Here is a 21680-nt window from a genome sequence, read left to right as displayed (position 1 = left end):
GGACCAGAAACCCAAATGCCTGGTGCAAAGAGGCCAACAGCTAAAGAAAAACTACACTACCTTGTTCCAAAAAGGTCTCCTTGAGTGCAGACCCTGAATAACTGCAGGGCAAACCCACTCAGCTGGCTTCCTTCACGAGAATTACTCATTTGCTCACTCTACTCACCTGCTTTTTCTTTTCCCAGGGAGACCTGTAGGGATTTTCCTTCTGAGAAGACTACATCACTGCTAAGATGGACTGAAAGCAGCTCAGATTCTCCCCTGTTGCTCGAGGGAGACTGGCAGGTGTGGATTCACTGATGTCTAATGAAAAGCAAGCTTCTGCTACGGGTTCTAACCAAGCTCGGTTGGGCAATCAATCAACTGTGAGACACAAATCCACTGGAAACCTGGCTTCATTACTTCTGCTGCTCACAGAAGAAATTGTTTTGAATCTAAACCTCTCTAATAACCAGTCCTTTCAGCAAACAAGGCGTGTTCAACGTTACCTCAGTCACAAAGAGAGTGCGTGGATCGATGATGTCCAAGAAGTGCCTGAATCTGCCATAGAACGAGGTCTGGAAGACAGGAAAAAACAGCAACAGAACGTGTTCAGTTACAAATTGCCTTTCACCTGCTGCAGAGAGAGGTTTTATGTCCTCTGCAGAGCTAAGGAGCAACTATAAAATAATAGAGAAGCTATTCACTGGTAATTTGTTGAGGGGAAGTCTGAAAGGAGAAGATGAGGACTGGAACCCTGCTAATAGCAGTGGTGCTGTTAACAGGAGACCAATATAGATGCTTTCACAAAGGGATTACTACTGAGTTGCAAAAACATCCTTTCCTTTGCCTCCAGAAAGGAAATCTTGCCTGCTTCCCTCTGGGAGATGTCTGAGGCCACAAACACCCCAAGCTGCAGCTCCAGACCTTCCCCCACCAAGCAACGCTCAGAGGAACTCCCACCCTGTGTAACAGGGTCCCTGCTTGTCGCTTGTCTTCATCCCCACCAGCACCCATCTCCCCACAAGAGCAGCACCACCGGGTCCTCTATTTGGGGAGAGACATGTGTGTGAGGAAGCTCCTTCACCACCAGAAAGAATAAGGTATAATGGTATTCTCAAATGCTCTAAAAAAGAGTTTAAACTCTCAACAAGGGAAGAAGTTGTTTTCTCCTCGATGGGAGAAGAATGAGAAGGGTTAAAAGATGAGACTTAAGGACAAACCCATTTTGTTTTGCAGAGTTGTCCAGGCACTAAACTAGGGCTGGGTTTCATGGTGCTGGGTCCTACACAAACACAGGGCAGAATCACAGAATGGTGGGGTTGGAAGGGACCTTTAGAGCTCATCCAGCCCAACCCCCCTGCCAGAGCAGGTCCCACCTAGATCAGGTCACACAGGAACACAAAGGTTGGATTTGAAGACCTCCAGAGAAGATGGACTGTGAACCTTAATGTATGGAGAAGAAACTACAACTTTATGGTTTGGGCTTGTTCTTAGGTGGGGTGTTGGGAGGAAAAATCCTACCCAGCTCACCCTGGGTCCTCTCCAGCCACGTGCAGGCAAAGCTCTTTCTGCATTTGTAATGCAGGAGTGTGCTATAAATAAAGGAGTGGAAGATGGATGCAGCCACGAGAGTGGCATTTCATCACAGCCTGGCATCGTTTGATGAGACGTGCTGGTTCCCCTCTGCTGAATCCTTCCAGCACAGCCAGATCCCAGCCAGGCTGCCTACTTCTCTCTAATGGCAGCTTCCAGCAGCGCTGCTGTCCACCACCTCTCCTTGCAACACCCCGTTCTCAGCTGCTTCCCAACCTCTCTGCTGTTCTTTTTCCCCATGTTCTGCACTAAAAAAAGAAGAAAGAACCCACAGCTAAAACCAAACAGCTCCACAGAACTTCAGGGGGAGGGGGGAAAACCACCCCCCCAGCCCAGTGGTTTTTAATTAGCATTGATTTAATGCTGGTGCTTTCTAGCTGTTGTGAGTTTGAGGTTTTGCTGCCTTGCTTTTCCTTTGCAGCAGAGAGATGCCTCTGCAGATGCCACCCCGGGCTCCCCACAGCCACTGCCAGCGGTGCAGGGAGTGCTGTGACTAAAGCATGACTCACCTGGTCCCTCCCCAAGTCATCCTGAGCACTCCCACGTACCCTCCTCCCTCTCCCACTGCCCATCCTCCTGCACTTGCTCAACACTAAGGAATGTGGAATCAAGGGAATTCAGAGCACTTGGGGGGGTTTGTGGTTTAATCAAGAACAGAAAGAGGAGGGCATTTTGCAAGTGAAGTGGTCTGGACTCCTCCACTCCCCTCATGGCTGGGAGAAAAGCAACATGGAATGGAATGGAATGGAATGGAATGGAATGGAATGGAATGGAATGGAATGGAATGGAATGGAATGGAATGGAATGGAATACAACAGCAATGCTTTACACTCATTTTACAAAGGTGTAAATGGCAGCACAAGGCACAAGGATGGAGGAACAAGAGCTCAAGGTCAGATGTGCACCTTGAGAAGCAGCAGCACACTTGCAAAGCTGCAGAGGCTCAGGAAGCCATCGCAGCCCAAGGCTCTTCAAAGTCTCCCCACAAAGTCAACTCTGGTGCTCAACCATAACTCAACCTGCTGGTGTCCTGCTCTGGTCCATGCCTGCTGCAAACCCAGTGACACAGCAGCTAAAGCCACGTTTCAGCAGCTCATCCTGCCACATCCCACACGCTCCCTCCTCCTCTCCTGCCCCGTGCCAGCGCTCACACCCACCCGGTGCTGCAGCCCTCTGAACGGGGAGCCACGAGTGCCAAAACCTAACCCTTCAAGGAGGGATTTGCTTTCAGATGGTGGAGTTGCCTGAACCTGTTCCTTCTCCAGCCAGACAAGCCCCAGAGCAAGGGTAGGGCCATTCGAGCAGGGTCAGCACAAGAGCCCTGGCTCAGACTCCCGTGGAACTGCACAGTCGAGGTCCAGAGCAAAACTCAACAAGAGTTAAAAAGCTGCTTCTCACATGCAGAGCTGCTGACCCTTCCTTCAAATGCTTCAGGCCATCACTTATATCTGCAAGCACACATGCACACTGAAGTGCTGCAACCCTGTAAGGGAAGAAGCACCTTTGCAGTCTCATGGAACAGAGATGTGCATGAAAAAGCATTGAGGCTTTCTGAGGGCTTTCTCCAAACTGCTTTTGTTTGATGTGTTGCTTTTCCTCCTGAGAAAAGGAAAAAGCAAGCAACTCTGAATATTCAGGCTAAGCTAGGAACCAAGACAGTGCACACGGACAAGTAGCAAGCACCGTGCTTTGGGCTTGCTGGGGGGTGATGGCCTGAGTCTGCTTTCCTCAGACACCACAAAGCATTTCAAGGTGCAAGGTCCCCATGAGCCAAGTGCTTGTGTGCAGCAGACAGGACTGCTTCAGTGCTGGCTTCTTTTACATCCATTTTCTAAAAAAAATCAAAGAAATTTGCCTCTTGCTACTGGTGCTTCCAAGAAAGGACAATGGGAAGGCAGGTGGCAGTTCTCAAGAACACCTCTGACCATCAGGGATGCACAAAGAGAGCAGGTGGAGACACCTGAATCTGAGGCCATCCTCCCTCCCCTAAGGCAGGCAACAAGCCCCAACTCATCAGCTGTAGTTCCATAGAATAATAGGGTTGGAAGGGACCTTTAGAGATCATCCAGTGCAACCCCCCTGCAGAAGCAGCTCCCACCTAGATCAGGTCACACAGGAATGTGTCCAGGCAGGTCTTGAAGAGCTCCAAGGAAGGAGCCTCCACAACCCCTCTGGGCAGCCAGTTTCCACTTTCTGCTCTGCCATGAGCTCTCCAAGATGCAGTTACATAAATGCTGCTCTCATAAGGTGCTTGTAAGTGGAAACCCCCTCTTAAAAGTCTCCCACAAAGGCAATTGTGGTGCTCAACCTTTCCAGCAGAAGGGCTGTTGTCACCCTGCCTGAAGCTGAATTCTGCCTGCTCTCTTTCCCACATGCCAAGAAACAGGCCAAGCTGCAGTCCCACGGCACTGAGTTATCCATTAACACATCCTGACCAGCTCAGCACACCCAGGGCTCAGCTCAACATTCCTCATCACCACCACAGGCCAGCACAGCAGAAGACAAGCCATTAACAAACTTCTCACTCTGCTGCCTCTAGTCTCAGCTTCTTCAAATGAGGCAACTGCATTAAGCCTCCTTCACTCCCAAGCCAAGGCTGGAAAGAGAGCTGCTTTGTTAATCAACATTCTAATTGGTAAAAAAGCACCTTCCCCATCCCACTTCCCCTCTTTGTGCACACACAAGCTGAGTTCACTGCAGTCAAAAACAGCCAGGGGAGAAGAAGTAAATGAAGCTCAGCCTTGGACAGGGAAGAGCAACATGAAACGAGGTGAGAGGCAGAGTGGGATAGGTGGAAGTCCCCAGTTCTGCATCTAAAGCATCTCCAGGTCAATTCATGGAGCTTTGGGGTTTTTTTAACCTCTGATGAACGAGAACTGCATTTTTTTTTCCACAACAAAAGGTTTTTCTGTGACCTCTGAGAGCCACATTAAATGAAATCAAGTCCTGAAAGGGACCAATGAGAAAGCTGGAGAGGGACTTCTCACAAGGGGATGTACTGACAGGACAAGGGGTGATGGAGAAAGACTGACACAGGGGAGACTGAGATGAGATGCCAGGCAGAAGTTCTTCCCTGTGAGGGTGCTGAGGCCCTGGCACAGGCTGCCCAGAGAGGCTGTGGCTGCCCCATCCCTGGCAGTGTCCAAGGGCAGGTTGGATGGGGCTGGGAGCAGCCTGGGCTGCTGGAAGGTGTCCCTGCCCATGGCAAGGGGTTGGAACCAGATGAGCTTGAAGGTCCTTCCCAACTCAAACCATTCTGGGATTCTGTAAGAGCAAAGTTGTCTTCTTGAGACTGTATCTAGACAATCATCACTTTATATTCCACTGCTCAGCTCTCCTAAGCAGAGGAGCCTGAGGGCTGAGCTCATTCATGTGCACAAACCCATCAAGGGTGGGGGTGAGGAGGCTGGAGCCAGGCTGTGCTCAGTGATGGACAATGATAGGACAAGGGGCAACAGGGACAAGCTGCAACAGAAGAGGTTCCAAAGAAACACAAGGACAAACTTGTTCCCAGATGGGCTGTGGAGGCTCCTTCTCTGCAGACATTCCAACCCAGCTGGATGAGTCCCTGTGTGCCCTGCTCTAGGTGGTACTGCTCTGGCAGGGGGGTTGCACTGGATGAGCTTTGCAGGTCCCTTCCAACCCTTGACATTCTGGGATCTATTTACCACAGCTGTACAGTCCCTGAGCAAAATGATCTGTTGATTTTGCTGCCATCCAGCCATGAGACTTTGTAGTTCTGGTTTTCAGGTGACTATGGAAAGCTGCTTCATGGCTGAGCCTCGCTGGTTGTCTTTCCATCACCCAGGCTGGTTCCTGCTACCTGGCTTTAGCCTCCTGACTAGAAGTGAGCCTTCTTTTTCATTAAAGATTGGTGTTTGTTTTCCCAGAGCTGAATGTAAAACAAAACCCAACAGCAAAAAAGACCCAAATCCTGATCAGTCAGGAGTTTGAGGGTCAAAGAAATCACATCCAACCGCTGCACCTCAGCTGCAACTCAAGACACATTGCCCACAGACAAGGAGCCTTCAAGAAGGGGTGTTTTGGCTCCAGCAAACTAAAACAAATGGTTCTCATGGCAGGGGCTATGGGGGCTCAACCCAGAGACCTCTCAGACACTTTGGTTTTCACTTGACACACCAACATTTCCCCCTCCTGACTCGCACCAGGGCTCCTCCGGCACCGCAGCGCTGCATGTGATGGGAGAATCGTGTTCAGCAGTGACTAACAGTGATGAGAAAGAAAGAAACCACAACTTTCTTTCCACTTTAAATACATCCAACTCCCAAATTACTTCCCAGCACCAAATTCTGCACAGTACTGGTTGTGTTTGCTGCAGCCCAAAGCACCAGCTGAAGGTGAGTGATGGGGCCATGCACAGACCTGACCTTCTCAGTTTTCTTGCAGGACCTTTTGGCTCTGCCAAGAGGAACCACAGAAGCCCCTGGGAAGAAACTAATTGGAAACCACGGGGAGAAATAAAAGCAGAAGCATGTTACACAGGTGTTTTTCTTATTCCTTCCTCTTTACTACCCAAAAAGCTACTTAGAGCTTGGTGTCAATCTCTTGCAGAGCAGACTCTGCCACGTCAGACTGGGGTTTCTACAGCAGAGACACCTCCTTGATGGCCTCAGGAAACAAGAGGCTGACCTCAGGTGATGCAAAATATTGCATTTGCTAGCTTCCCTACTTCTGTACTTGCTCAAAGATCTGCTGCTGCTAACAAGTGTTTACCTCCCTGGGTATGGTTTGCCACAAGGCACTGCTCAGCCCTCTCTCCCCAGCTACCGCCTTGGCCCAGACTCTGGCAAACACATGCTCCTTCATTGACTCATCATTACAAACTCTAAGAAGAGGGAGTTTGGGTTTATTTCTCTCTTAAACACCACTCCAGTGCTAAAACAGCCTTATTCACTGTTCCAGCCTGTCTGCTTTTGCTGCACATCATACATGAACTGCCTTCTTCTCCCATACCTCCTTCTGACCCTTTCTCCATCGTTCCATGCCTGTTATCATCTAAACAGGGGAAAGCAGGATATTTCCACCTCCTTCCAAGGTTTCAACTGGACACACCAACTCTGCATCCATCCAGCAAACCAACAGTTGTGAGGACAAGGGAATGGGATGAGAGGACCAAGCCCTGGGGCAGAGGAACAGCCAAGGACCTGCTGAGGACACTCTACAGCACACTGCAGTCAGCCAAAGCCAGCTCTAAGGGAGAATTGAGGATGGTTGCTTTGTAAACAGGCTCATCTCCAGCTCTGGCTGGCATATCCATGCAAGGGATGGATCTTGCAATGCACCCAGAAGCTTGACCTTCACCTCCCAAATATCCACCCCTGGTCTTTTTCACCATTTTCTTCCTGCAGCATCTGTTGTAGTAAACAGTAAAAAGCTGAGGCAGTGTGGCTGGGATGAGTGGGCAGTGAGGTGGATGGAGAGCTGCTGAGTGACAGAGCCCAGAGGCTGCTGAGCAATGGCACAGAGTCGAGTTGGAGGCCTGTGGCCAGTGGAGTTCCACAGGGATGGGTTCTGGGGCCAGTCTTGGTCAACATCTTCATCAACCACCTGGGTGAGGGCACAGAGGGACCCTCAGTGAGTTCCCTGCTGGCACCAAACTGGGAGCACTGGCTGATTCCCCAGAGGCTGAGCTGCCATTCAGCGGCATCTCGAGCGGCTGCAGAGTTGGGCACAGAGGAACCTGCTGAGGTTCAACAAGGACAAGGGCAGAGTCCTGCAGCTGGGGAGGAACAACCCCCTGCACAGTACAGGCTGGGGGTGACCTGCTGGAGAGCAGCTCCAGGAGAGGGACCTGGCAGTGCTGGGGGAGAATCAACTGCCCATGAGCAGCAACGTGGGCTCGTGGGCAAGAAGCCAATGGCAGCCTGGGGGCATTGAGGAGAGTGTGGGCAGCAGGGCCAGGGAGGTTGTGCTGCCCCTCTGCTCTGCCAGAGCTGCTGAGGCCTCATCTGGAGTCCTGTGTCCAGTTCTGGGCTCCCCAGCTCCAGAGGGACAGGGAAGTGCTGGAGAGAGGCCAGTGCAGGGACACCAAGATGCTGAGGGGACTGGAGCATCTTCCTGCTGAGGAAAGGCTGTGGGACCTGGGGCTGTTCAGCCTGGAGAAGAGGAGACTGAGGGGAGATCTTATTAACATTTCTAAATATCTAAAGGGTGGGTGTCAGGAGGTTGGGACATCCCTCTTTTCTATAGTATCCAGCAACAGGACAAGGGGTGATGGGATGAAGCTGGAGCACAAAAAGTTCCATTGAAACATAAGGAAAAACTGTTTCAGTGTTTGAGTGAGGGAGCCCTGGCACAGGCTGCCCAGGGAGGGTGTGGAGGCTCCTTCCTTGGAGCTCTTCAAGACCCACCTGGACACGTTCCTGTGTGACCTGATCTAGGTGGAACCTGCTTCTGCAGGGGGGTTGGACTGGATGAGCTCTAAAGGTCCCTTCCAACCCCACCATTCTGTGATTCTATGATTCTATGAAACAGGCCTCTGAAACCAAACTGAACACCACCAATTTGCTGTGATTATCCACTGCTATTTTGGGACTGCTTCTCACCAGCCTGCAAGCAAGATGAAGTTGTGCACAGTGGCTTGGAATATTAATTCCCTCCCAGGGCACAGCAGTTGAGGGTGAGCACAGGAGCCTGACAGAGCCAGCTCATTAAAGCAGCTGCCCCGAGAGACCCAGCTGACCCCGAGACGACAGTGAGAAGGAAACTACTCCTTGAAGGCTCAAGAGATCTGAAGTGAGAGACAGGGATGTGTCCATTAACAAGCACTTGTTGGGCACCTTAAAGGGGATCATTGCATCACAGAATGGTGAATGGTCCCAGGTCCCACAGCCTTTCCTCACAAGGAAGATGCTCCAGTCCCCTCAGCATCTTGGTGTCCCTGCACTGGCCTCTCTCCAGCACTTCCCTGTCCCTCTGGAGCTGGGCAGCCCAGTACTGGACACAGGACTCCAGATGAGGCCTCAGCAGCTCTGGCAGAGCAGAGGGGCAGCACAACCTCCCTGGCCCTGCTGCCCACACTCTGCTCAATGCCCCCAGGCTGCCATTGGCTTCTTGCCCACGAGCCCACGTTGCTGCTCATGGGCAGTTGATTCTCCCCCAGCACTGCCAGGTCTCTCTCCTGGAGCTGCTCTCCAGCAGGTCACCCCCAGCCTGTGCTGCTGCAGGGGGTTGTTCCTCCCCAGCTGCAGGACTCTGCCCTTGTCCTTGCTGAACCTCAGCAGGTTCCTCTCTAGTGAACTCTCAGCCTGCCCAGCTCTCACTGACTGGAAGCTCAGTCTCTGATGAAACAGCCAGTCTTCCCAGTTTGGTGTTGCCTCTTCCAGCCCTGGGAAGAGCAGGAGATCCACACAACTTTAGCAATTTAATTACAGTGTGGTTTTCAAAAGGATTTAATTAAGCCAGAGCAGACTTGTGAGGTTTTTGGGTTTTTTTTTTTCTTCCTTGAGCTAAAATTCAGACTTAGTCACCTTTAAATTAATTAGGAGGAGATTTAAGCTAAAGCAAACACAATTAAGGCAATTGAAGGCATTAAGGAATGGGCCAAGGTAGGGGTGGACAGCAGAGAGGGAATGGCCTCAAGTTGCCCCAGGGGAGGTTGAGGTTGGAGTTGAGGCAGAACTGTTTCCCTGAGAGGGGTGTCACCCCTGTGCCAGGCTGCCCAGGGAGCTGGGGCAGTGCCCAGCATGGAGGGATCCCAAAGCCATGGGGCTGAGGTGCTGAGGGCTGTGGGTCAGTGCTGGGCTGGGCAGGGTGAGGACAGGGCTGGGACTTGATGAGCTTCAAGGGCTTTTCCCAGCTGAAATGATTCTGTGATTCTCAAGAGACAAAAGGCTGTGTGGCAGAAGCTCCTGCAGCCCTGTAACTTCAGCTCCCTGCAGGGACAGATGTGCTCACACACCCAGGACACAGCGTGGAAACCCTGGGCACGACCTGGAGTGGCAGGCTGGGGTTTACATCCTGCAGCACAAGACAGAGACAAATTCCCTGTTTAAAATCCAGTCCTGGGAGACAGAGATGTGAAAAGGACAAGGGATGGCTCTTTCAGCAGGTTCTGGGAACAGAAAAACATCGAGGCCAAAGGTGTCTGTAGTCCCTCCTCTTCTCTGCAATTCATCTTGAGGCATGTGCTTGCAGAACCCAATGGACTGCATCACATAAACAAGCTCAGGGCTGAACAAGCCACCTTTGGCCACAGCAAATGCTACTTAGCAGATGCCAAGCTCACCTGGAGCAGCTTGCACAGGCTAGGCTGGGCTTGCACAAGAGTTAAAGCCGTTGTGGACCAACCTCAACCACCCTTGGAAGAAAATCCCTTCTCCATGATGACAACCCTGTAGGGGAGGGGAATGGCATCCCCTTTGGTACTGTGAGGTGGAAAACTGCATCACCCAAGGAGCAGGTTCTGTGCTGGCAGCTCTGGTTCCTCCTGCTGCCTGTTGCAAGGCTGTGGGCAGCTCTGTGTGCAAGCAGCAGGACGTGAAGCTGCTGAGAGGGTTCTCTCACTGACAGCACCTCTGTGTGTTGTTGCAAGGGGTGATTCTGTGACACAGGAGGCACATGGTTTTGCTGAGGGGGTAATAAACCCTGGCTGTGCTTCTAACTCACTAGATTAAAGTGTTCAAAGAGCAGTTAATAATGGTTTCAAACACCAGTGTCCCTGTGAGACACTTCTGAGATGAGCATGTGTGGAGTTCCAATGGTTTCAGTACCTGCAAGGTCGATGTCACAGGCATAGAAATGGCACATTTGGCCAACAGAATAAAACCACCTCAGCACATCATGTGCTCCTTGACCTCGTGTACATGCTGAGCTGTTTGAGGGACACAAGGTGTTTATGGTGCTGGCTTGGGTTTATTCCCTTTCCCTCTGTAAGCAAGCCAAAGAAAGAGGGACTTTGTACAAGGTGTGTGCTGACAGGACAAGGGGTGATGGAGAAAGACTGACACAGGGGAGTCTGAGATGAGATGTCAGGCAGGAGTTCTTCCCTGTGAGGGTGCTGAGGTCCTGGCACAGGCTGCCCAGAGAGGCTGTGGCTGCCCCAGCCCTGGAAGTGCCCAAGGGCAGGTTGGATGGGGCTGGGAGCAGCCTGGGCTGGTGGAAGGTGTCTCTGCCCATGGCAGAGTGTTGGAACCAGATGAGCTTTAATGCCCCTTCCAACCCAAACCACTCTGTGAAGATCTGTCACATCTTTGGGTGGGTTTTTTGTTATTTCCTACTCACAGAGGCCAAGGCATGCTCACAAGTTCTGCTTGTTGACCTGACCACCTGCAACTTCAGCTTGAAAGGATGTCAGCTCACTTCTTGCTCGGTTTCCCCCTTCCCTGCTTGTTCAGTCCTGCACTAAGACAACCTCACACTACTTTTTGGAGGGTTAACCCTAACAGAGACACCAGAGTTTAACTGCCACTATCTTCCTGCAGCAGCTACACCCCTGGATAAAGTGTGGGGGTGGTTGATTGCTAAAGTCAGACCCTGGCTGGAAAGGTTTCTCTCAGCTTTTCTAATAGAAAACCAAGACAAGCAGCATTTCTTTTGCCCAGGGTAAATGTCTGTGCTGCAGGCAAAGGCCCCAGAGCATGGGGAGCAGGCAGTTGGTGGCTCTGGCTCTAGAAGAAGGAGCACTTAGCAAATCCTTACAGAGAAACAACCCACACACCACCAAAAGAAAAGCAAAGAAGAAAAGGAAAAGGAGGCTGCCTAACACATTAGAGCTGCTCATCAGGGAATTAAGTCCCTGTCACACTTTCTCAAGCCTAATGTCCTCATTTCTTCTTCTTTTCCCTAAAAATAGCCTGTTTCCATTGGGAGGCTGAGGCTCCTTCCAGCAAAGACACACCACCACGAGCAAGGTGACTTGGCAGAACGTTTCTTGCCTGAAGATGAAGGAAAAAACCAAGTGAACTGCAAAAGAAGGGAGGGGAAAAGGGGAATTTCATCACCTCCAAGGTGGTGCTGGGAATGGATGTCTCCTGCCTGCTGGCCTAAATTCAGCTCAGTCGCTTGCCAGGGGCTCTGGGTCATGGTGGGGGAAGGAAACCAACTCTGTCTCCTCCCAGAGCCAATCCCCAGGCAGCCCACTTTGCTCTCCAAGGTTTTTGTTCCTAACACACAACTTTTCCTTATGTTCCTCCCTGCAGGGACAAAGGTGCTTAGCACAGCTCTCTGTATCTCTCCCAGCCCCAGTTTTAGTCAAATCTCCCCTTAAACAGCCTGAGACTTGCTCCCAGACGTTTCAGAGGCAAAGTAAACACTGTCACCTCACAGGGCCACAGCTAGAATTTAAACAGCCACCCCAAGCATCACTAATCCCTTCCAAAACAAGCAAAGCATCCTTTGTCAGCCCCACCACTAAAGCCCAGAGCTTCTAAACAGACCAAACCCTGCCACTGAAAGAACTGGAAAGGCAGGGGAAACAGAGCAGGAGAAAACAGGGCAGCAGCACCACAACCCATCCTACAGCTCCCATCAGACCTTCACTCTGCTCTGCAGGAAACTTTACAGGGATGGGATGGGATGGGATGGGATGGGATGGGATGGGATGGGATGGGATGGGATGGGATGGGATGGGATGGGAGGGTAGTGATTTCAAGAGCTCAGCATGGCCCTCTGGCAAAGCACTCTTGAAGCATCTAATCCTGAGGGTGCTTTTGCTGACTGGCAACCCTCACCCCAGATCTTGGCCCCGGTGTAAACGTGCCCAGCTCGTTCCCAGGAGTGACAAGGAGGGGAGAGGACGTCTCCTCCACCACTCACACGATCATTAACATCCTGCCATAGCCCTTGAAACGTTCTCTAAACGTTGCTCCAAGTGACAGTCGCTCCCTTAATGAACAGAACGCACCGATTCTGTGCCTGACTCGCTGCCAAGTGTGCCTCGAATCATCTGTGGTGTCTAGAAGGGAGTAGCGTCTCCTCCTCCTCCTCTCCTTATTAAAAAGCTCTGTCTCCCCAGCCTGAGCATCCCTCAGCTCACGCAGCAGAGCAAGCTCCTGGGGTGAGGGAGTCACCCCTTCCTCGCTGCGGGGGAGCTGCTGCTGCAGGGGAAGGAGAGGCACAGATTCACCCCCACCTGAGAGCTGGCTCCCTGTGGGAAGTCGGCAACTGGCCTTTTCACCAACCCAAACAGGTGGCTTTGGTCAAGCCAAGCTCTGAGGGCTGCAATTAGCAAGTGGGAGGGTCAGAATCACAGCATCAGAGTGCTTTCAGCTGGGAGAGAGCTTTCAGCCCATGGAGTGCAGCCTCTGTCCCAGCCCATCACCCACCAGCCCATTGCCCTCAGTGCAACACCCACCCAGCTCTGAAACCCCTCCAGGGATGGTGACTCCAGCAGCTCCCTGGGCAGCCCCTTCCAATGCCTCACAACCCTGTCAGCAAGGAAATTCCTCCTCACATCCAGCCTGAACCTCCCCTGGAGCAACCTGAGGCTGTTTCCTCTTGTTCTATTGCTTGTCACTGGGGAGAACAGACCAACCCTCACCTGGCTGCAGCTGCCTCTCAGGTAGTTGCAGAGAGTGAGCAGCTCTCCCTTGAGCCTTCTTTTCCCCAGGTTAAACAGCCCCAGATCCCTCAGCTGTTGGTTGGCAAAGTGCAGTCCCATAGAGATTTCATGTGGATGGTGGGAAGAGAGTTCCCTTGGAGAGTGCCCCGTGCTGCCTGTGGGCACAGCTATGAACGAGCTGACTCCTGCTACTCGCCCCTGTAACCACACAGACTCATTCCTTTCTGGAGGAGTCCTACCCAGCTCAAGAGTGACTGAGGAGCTTCCATGAACACCCAGGCTGGATGTGAGGAGTTTCTTTGCTGCCAGGGCTGTCAGGCATTGGAAGGGGCTGCCCAGGGAGCTGCTGGAGTCACCGTCCCTGCAGGGGTCTCAGAGCTGGGTGGGTGTTGCACTGAGGGCAATGGGCTGGACTTGATCTCAAAGGTGTCTTGCAGCTGCAATGACTCAGTGAACTCTGTGAGCCTGACACAGCCCCGTGGGAACCAGGAGCCGCCGTTCTCTTGGCACTCAGACCCTGCAGAGGGGTTGTGAGCAGAGGCCGTGGAAAGCTGCAGCGGGGACGAGCTGCTCTGACGCCCCTCGCCCAGGGAGGGCTGCAGTGAGCCACAGCCTCCCTCCCCCTCCCCCAGCCAGTGCGGCCGCAGGGGTCTCGCCTCATGCATCCCCCAGGACACGGTTCCTCCTCAGACACCCCCCCCCGCGATGCCATTTCCATCCAGCCCCAGCCCGGCCACCACTCAGGCCCCACGGGTGCAAGCCGTGTGAACCCATGCCCAAGTTTGACGGGAGGCAGCCTCAGCTGCCGCACCCCCTTGCCCTGGAGACCCAACCCCCCCTCACCTCCCCTCTCGGGGCGGCCGCGGGACTCGAACCCGCGGACCCCGCGCTTCGTCTCCCCCCGCTCCCAGCCTCAGGGGCACGGCAGCGCTCGCCAATCCCGGGCCGTGGGGGGGGCGGCGCTGAGTGACAGCCGCGCGGCCCAATGGCGGGGGGCGCTGCGCACCAATCAGAGCGCGGCACGGGCCGGGGGGCGGGGCCCGGGGCAGCGGATGGGAGCGGGGGGGGGTGGGGGGGGTATCGGGACGCACGGCTCCGCGCGCAGGGGGGGTGGCAGCTCCCCGCCCGCGCCCCTCCGCCCCTCCGCCGGTACCTGCTCGAAGCGGGGCTTCCCCAGCTGGAACGGCGGGTATTCCGCCGGCTCCGCCATCCCCTGCGCGCGCCGCAAGCGCCACTTTAAACGGGCTCGGCCGGCGCAGGCCCCGCCCCCCGCGCAGCCGCCGCGCCCATTGGTGCGGCGCCTCCGCAGCTCCCGCGGGGCACGCCGGGACGTGTAGTCCGGCCCGCGGGGCACGCCGGGACGTGTAGTCTGCCCCGCGGGGCAGCCAATGGGGAGGGCGCGGCGGCGCGGGGCAGCATGGGAAGTGCAGTCCGCGGGAGCGATGGCGGAGCGGCGGGCGAGGCGCTGGAGCCCGAGTGCACCCGCGAGGAACGGGCGAGGAACGGGCGCCAGCCGCTCCGCACCCGCCCGCACGCACTGAGCAGCGTGGGTAAGGTCCCCTCTCAGCCCCAGGGCCCGCAGCCTTCCCTCCTCACACACACGCTCCATCCCCTGGGCATCGTGGAGCGGGACCACGCAGAGCAGGGCACACAGGGACTCATCCAGCTGGGTTGGAATGTCTCCAGAGAAGGAGCCTCCACAGCCCATCTGGGCAGCCCCTGCCAGGGCTCCCTCACCTCATCAGGGAACAACTTTGTCCTTGTGTTGCTTTGGAACCTCTTCTGCTCCAGCTTGTCCCCGTTGCCCCTTGTCCTGTCCTTGGCCATCACTGAGCACAGCCTGGCTCCAGCCTCCTCACACCCACCCTTGATGGGTTTGTAACATGAACAAGGTCACCCCTCAGTCTCCTCCAAGCTGCAGAGCCCCAGCTCCCTCAGCCTTTCATCACAAGGCAGATGCTCCACTCCAGCATCTCTGTGTCCCTGCACTGAACTCTGTCCAGCAGCTCCCTGTCCTTCTGGAACTGAGGAGCCCAGAACTGGACACAATATTCCAGATGTGAGCTCACAAGGGCAGAACAGAGGGGAGCAGAACCTCTCTGACCTGCTGCCCACAGCCCCTCTCATCCACCCCAGGATGCCATTGGCCTCTTGGCCACGAGGGCACGTTGCTGGCTCATCTCATCCTGCTGCCCACAGCACCCCCAGCTCCCTTCCCCTGTGCTGCTCTCCAAGAGCTCATTCCCCAGCCTGTGCTGGTACCTGGGAGATTTGGTTTGCTTATCCCTGTCCATTCCTTTTGTGAAATAACATTTAATTTATACAACTAACAGAGACATGTGAGGCAGCTATAAGGACAAACTGTGTCAGTGTTTGAGTGAGGGAGCCCTGGCACAGGCTGCCCAGGGAGGGTGTGGAGGCTCCTTCCTTGGAGGGCTTCAAGACCCACCTGGACACGTTCCTGTGTGACCTGATCTAGGTGACCCTGCTTCTGCAGGGGGTGGACTGGATGAGCTCTAAAGGTCCCTTCCAACCCCACCATTCTGTGATTCTATGAAGTGGCTGAGCCTAGATGTCAGAGCTCCATTCCTCCTGCCCTAAAAGCACCTGCCCCTCTTGGCACACACTTCTGACCCCTTCAGGAAGGACTCACTCGCTCCAAAGTGTTCCCCCTTGGGTTTCTGAACACAAAGGTCATTTTTCTTAGTGACACCAACACAGCAGCCAGAGTGTGGATGGTGGTGGAGGATGCAGAGTGTGGATGGTGGTGGAGGATGAAGTGTGGATGGTAGTGGAGGATGCAAAGACTGGATGGTGGTGGAGGATGCCCAGAAACATGACACACAAAGCAGATGCTTGTCTTAACTGAAACAGTTTGAGCAAACAGTAACACACAGAAAGGTGAAAGACCAAAAGCTCCTGGACAGAAAAGCCACAACCCACGCCTCAGATTTCATCATTTCCTCGTGGAAATGCATATTCTTACTTGGATTGGAGCCATTGACCTTTAAAATACAGGATTAAAGAGAAAGAACAGGCAGCCTGGCAGTAACAGCAAGCTGACTTTGGTGCAGGCTGATCTGTCACCCTCCTCAGGGCTGGGATTTGTGTGGAGCGAGGCAAGGTTGTGCAGGGCTGGGGGCACAAGGGATGGGGGTGAAACCATCTCCAGAATCCTCTCCTCTAGATTAGTGGAATAAGCAGTGTCTGCCCCTTCAAGTGCTGCTGAAATTGTTTGGAGGATTAGGATCAATCGTGTGAGGGGGAGCAGAGGGGCAGCAAATAGAGTGGTGATGGGGATGAAGCAGGGAAGGCGGTTGAGGCACCAGAGAAGGGCTTGGGGTGGCAGAAGCAAAGGCAACAGGGTCAGGAATAGATCTTCCATCTAAAGAGGAATTAAGGACTATATCAGGAGGGGGGAGAATCCCTTATTTTTGCTGTGGGGGAGGGAATATGAATGTGGCAACGTTCAGCTGAGGGGCTGCTGCTGCTCTGCTCAGGGCTGTGCTGATGATTTTATCTGCTCTCTTTCCATCTACAAAACCAATGTCACAGAATCCCACAGTGCTGGGGGCTGGAAGGGTCCTGCAGAGCTCATCCAGCCCCAGCCCCTGCTCCAGCAGCTTCCCCTGGCTCAGGGGGCACAGGAACGTGTCCAGGTGGGGTTGGAAACCTCCTGAGAAGGAGCCTCCACACCCTCCCTGGGCAGCCTGGGCCAGGGCTGCCTCCCCTCAGCACCAAAAGACTTTCTCCTTGGGCTTCATTCCTCAGCCCTTTTCCCCTCAGATCCCCTGTTCCAACGTGCTCCCTCCTGTGCTGTGCCAATCCCAGTGCCTCAGGGTGACAGAGTTGTGTCCTCTGCAAGCACAACACCAGGGCTCTCCCCAGGAACCAACGGTGAGGAGCTAAGCTGTGGTGCGACAGCAAACCCTGCTGCTGCTGCTGCTGCTGTCCCACCTGGCCTCAGAGGCAGGGATGTGCTGACTTCCATCAGCAGGGCTGCAGTGCAGAGCTGGGAGCTCTTGCTGCCCGTCCAGAGCAGCATTTCACATGGCTTAAACCTCCCTCAGCACCACCTCAGCTCCTGCAGTTCCATTTTACTGCCTCTCCTCAGCTTCCCTTTCTCCCAGGCAGGCTCCAAGCCAGGCTCACAAAGCCCCTCATCCCTTTGCTGCAGGTTTCATCCTGCACTTCACAGCCTCCCCGATGCATATGGATGCTAACCCAAAGCCCACCCGAGGGAAACCCCCCTCCCTTCCCCTCCCAGCCAGCGCCAGATCATTGCTACAATCCTTCATGTTGACACTCTCCGTGTTTGGTAACAACAGAGGGGAGAGAATCTGTTTATCTCAAACCACATTTGGAGTGACATAAGACTATCACTTTTTTGGTTAAATACCAGAAAGAATATCAATTCTTTGGCTGATATCAGTCTAACCAGATCCATTTCGACTGACAACTCGCATCTCCTTGGGCTGGGGGAGGAGGAGGAGGAGGGGAGGGGAAGGGAGGGGAGGAGGAGGTTTGCTTCCCCTGTTAAATCAACGATTTGGGTGTGGGAGGAGGAAGGAGCCCCACTGAACTCCTCTAGAAAGCAGAGAGGTTTGAGCTCCTTCTCCTTGCTGCCTCGGGGTGGGAGCCACGGGAACTTTTCTTGTCGGTTTCCATCAGCAAAACCACGTTTGAAGGGAACTTGTGTCGGGCAGCAAAACTCCAGCTTCGAGCAACAAACCCGGGCAGCTCCTCCTGCAGGGATGGGAATCCTCTGCAGCAGTGCTGAGCTGTAACCTTGCAGCAGGCAGAGGCGCCCCTGGGAATCACAACACGGTGGTTTCAGCAGGGTTAAAGGCTTAAGAGCCTGCTCTTTTTAGTCTGGCTGAAGGATTCCAACCCCCCCACCCCGTCCCGATCCTGCTGCAGAGGGGCCCATCCAGGCTCTGGGGGTTTCATGTGATCCCCCTGGCAGGTGCTGAGCTCTGCAGCCTGTGCAGATGAGAAAATAAAGCAGGATTAGAGCTGACAACACTCTTCCCTCAGAGCAGCAAAGTCATTTACCAAAGCTTAAGGGGAGTTAATTATTTTGAAGGCAAAGGTGGGGATGAAGACAAGTGCCAGGGTTGGGAAGGGAAAGAGCTGAGCAGCCAAATGAGAGGCTGGGATTAAGGCAGTGGGCTGAAGGTCTGTGAAGGGGAGAAGGGGGATCAGCCCTTCTCAGCCCATAGCAAAGGGCTGAAGCTGTCTGCTCCCCTGGGCAGTGGCACTGCCAGAGCCTCCCCTCTCCTCACCAGGCACCTCGAGGCTGGATGTGCACCCACCAGCAGCTCTTCTCTCTTCTCTCTCCTCCCCTCAGCTGCTGATTTCAGCAAATGCTCAGGAATGCAGCAGTGACCTGGGGAGGCACAGGCAGCTGAGCAGGGAGCTGCAGGCAGAGCACAGCCTGAGCCAGGTCACTGTAAGGCACAGCCAGGGGAGCACACGGGGGCTTCAGCACCCCTCAGCTCACTGGAGATGGGCACTGGAGCTGGGGAGGGGCTGAGGGAAGGGGGGTGCTCAGCCTGGGGAAGAAGAGGAGGCTGAGGGGAGGCAGCAGCACTCTCTGACACCCCCTCACAGGAGGCTGCAGGGAGCTGGGAGGGGATCAGTCTCTTCTCCCAAGCCACAGGACAAGAGGAAACAGCCTCAAGCTACAGCAGGAGAGGTTTAGATTGGAGATTGTGGAACAGTTTCTTCCCCACAAGGGCTGTCAATCCCCAGCACAGGCTGCCCAGGGCCATGGTGCAGTCCTGGAGGGATCCCAAAGCCATGGAGCTGTGGCTGCCATGGGTCAGTGGTGGCTGTGGCAGTGCTGGGGCAACAACTGGACTCAAGTGATCTCAAAAGATCTTCCCCCCACCCCCCTGAATGACTCTGTGATCAGGGGCAATGAGCCCAAGGTACCTGCAGCACCCCCCTCCCTGCAGCAGGCGCTGGGGCTGCAAATGATGCCGCAAAAGCTGTTGGTCACCACCATCCTCCTCCAGCAAAGCCCCAGAGAGATGTCAGCCCCTGCCAGCGTGCTGTCAGCACAGCCACTGCTGTCAGGAGCTCACACAAGTGTCTAGGAACAGCTTCAACAGCTTTTATTGGTTTCTTTTAAAGTGCTGAAAACGTAACAAGCTCTTTATAAACACCGGTTGCAACTATTAAAACAACAAAACACACCCAACCCGCTTCCCCTGGGAAATCAACAACTCCAACCCCCCTGACACCTCTCTCCTGGATGATTTCCCACCCCAGGGTTCTAACAAAGCACAGCTGTATCCTCCCACAGGCAAGTCCTGAGGCTGAGAGACCCCTTCCCACATCCCTTCAAGGTTTGTTGCAGCTGAAGGATCCCCAGCTTGGCTTTGCTCCTGCCCAGAAGGGCCCCACAAGGCAAAACAAGAAATCACTTGCCTAACAGGGTCTTTTTTTTTCCTTTTAAAAGCAAAGAAACCCACTTGTGGGTTTGCCAAGCAGAAGCAGAGCAGGGCTGTGGGCAACAGCACCCTGTGGAAGACTCCCTGAAACAGAGCCAGAGCAGGGGGTGAAAGGACAGAGGGACTGTGATGGCTGTTTCAAATGGAACCAGGACAAGCCACTGCTGAGCCATCCAAAGCCTTGGTGTTCCCCTGCACTCCTGACCTGAAGGGCTGCTCACCACCAAGCCCCAAGCCCTAATGAGCCACTTGAGAACGTTTCTCCTTCTTTTTCTCGCACCTCTCTCTTACAAAGACAACATCCAAGGCCTCAAAACCATTCCCTCTGCTAACTTGGAGGTTTTAATGCCACAGAAAGCTCCCCCCTGGTCCACAGCCTCTGGCTTCAGGGCTGTTGTGTGGGGAACTTGATGTACTCAAGTGCAAACCACTCGAGGTTTGGAGAGGAAAAGCAACCCAAAAGGCAGAGCTGAGTAAGGCAGAAGAGGGTGAGGAGGGGGAGAAGACAGGGAGGAGGTGCAGCAGGATCCTCAGAATCCTTGGCTCTTGTGTGTGGGGAACACCTCCAGCACCCACAGCAGCTGGGGGGAGGCCCAGGGATGAGGGATTTCTCGTGGAGAGCTGCTGGCTCTACACCCCCCTTCCCAACACCTGCCTGGTATCAACCCTTGGCACTGGGCACCCCTCCCTCCAGCCCTCCCATGCTGCACTGCTTGCTCCCTGTCCATATCCAAGCACAAGGCACCCAGACAGGGAAGCTCACAGGACCTTTGGACCATCCAGGCAGAGAGAAGGGCCTCAGGAACTCCCTGTGACGGGAGCAACACCTTCCCTCAGCCCCTGGTGTCTTCCACCAGAAACAAAGGCCCTGCACCTGCCACACACAGGGAGGAGGAACATGAAGACACAGGTAGAGAAGGGCAAGATGATTTCAAGCAGCCCAGGTTATTTGCTACTAGAGGCAGGGAGGGAGGGATGGAGGGAAGGCTCCTGGCTGGTATCCTCCCAGCTAACAAATCCTCCTCCTGCTCTGCAGCCTGGGCATGGCCAGACATCACCAATGACACCACCAAACCTCCTTTTCCTCTTGACAGCCTCCTCCTGCAGCCTCAACCTTTGAGTGTGACCCAAACCCATCTTTCTCCAGCTGGGTTTCCTCTGGGAACATTTCTCCCCACTCTCCCCCTGCTGCCTCCAGCTCCCCCCATCTGCAGGGGATGCTGCAGGGAAGGGGGAGGCTCTGCTGCCTGTACCTTTGCATCTCACCTGGTTCAGATTAGCAGGGAAAGCTGTCTGAGACAGGTTGTGTGGAACTGAGAGTTGGGATTTTGGAGCCTTTTTTTGGTAGGGAGCTGCTGCTGTCCTATTGCAAAAGGCACCACTTGCCAAAGTCATGGCACACTCAGCAGCCAGGAAGGAGAACAGAACAGGAGGGTTTCCAGAGAATCCCTGAACTCTGGGACATGTGCAGGGGACAGAAGATGCCCCATGTGTCAGGACAGCTCACCTCCCCCACAACTGACCCCCTGCCTGCTGCTCTAACCAAAGGCCTGGCAAAAGGAGAGAGAGGGAGCAACAAACACCCTTCACACACCTTCCCGTGGTGTCTCCAAACTGCAGGTGCCGTGCTCAGGAGCATCTCTCAGCAGCCACAGGCCAGCAGCAGCGATGGCTCTCAAACCACCACACATGGGGCCTCTTCCTGCTCACTGCAGGAGTCAGCAGCAGGCAGCACTGCACTCCCTGGAGAGCTGGAGGCCTGGGATGCTGATGGGGTGCCCAGGCCACCACAGACCTGCTGCTGGTGTGGGGTTTGGTACTAACAGGGGCTGGAAGGGGTTCTGTGGGGGTGAGTGGCTTAGCTGGGGGGCTTTGCTGGATGCCAGCTCATGCACAGAGGTGGCCAGGCAGTCAGACATCCTTCTCTGGCATCTGTTGCATGGAGAAACACAAGGGCTGGTGAGTGGTGGGAGGCAGCCAGTGGAGAGCAATCCCTGTGCACGCAGCGCCGGGTGAGCAGCAGTGAGCTGAGAACTCCAGCAGTGCTTTAGAGAAGCAGCAGTCCCCCAGGCAGCCTGGGGAGGGGATGGGTGGTGGGTGAGAAGATCTCCTGCAGTGCTGAGGCA

At 54.4% G+C, this 21680-nt stretch overlaps 1 protein-coding gene across 2 annotated transcripts in view; it reads right to left on the bottom strand.

The window, feature by feature from the left end:
* SFXN5 (sideroflexin 5) overlaps window positions 1-14341 on the bottom strand; it is a 120224-nt gene extending 105883 nt beyond the window's left edge. Inside the window, exons 1-2 of one of the 2 annotated variants that reach the window (XM_061993721.1) lie at window positions 14250-14341; window positions 489-557 (exon numbers count right to left, since the gene is read on the bottom strand). In XM_061993721.1, coding sequence (XP_061849705.1) covers window positions 489-557; window positions 14250-14306 — 126 coding nt within the window. In that variant the 5' untranslated portion in view covers window positions 14307-14341. The remainder of the gene's footprint in view (window positions 1-488; window positions 558-14249) is intronic. The other variant, XM_061993722.1, reaches the window with a different exon arrangement.
* Window positions 14342-21680: the final 7339 nt, after the last annotated feature.

Source organism: Colius striatus, chromosome 3 (genome assembly GCF_028858725.1).
Source record: "Colius striatus isolate bColStr4 chromosome 3, bColStr4.1.hap1, whole genome shotgun sequence".
Lineage (NCBI taxonomy): Eukaryota > Metazoa > Chordata > Aves > Coliiformes > Coliidae > Colius > Colius striatus.
The sequence above is the reverse complement of the archived record's forward strand: the minus strand, read 5'-3'. Positions and strand labels throughout refer to the sequence as shown.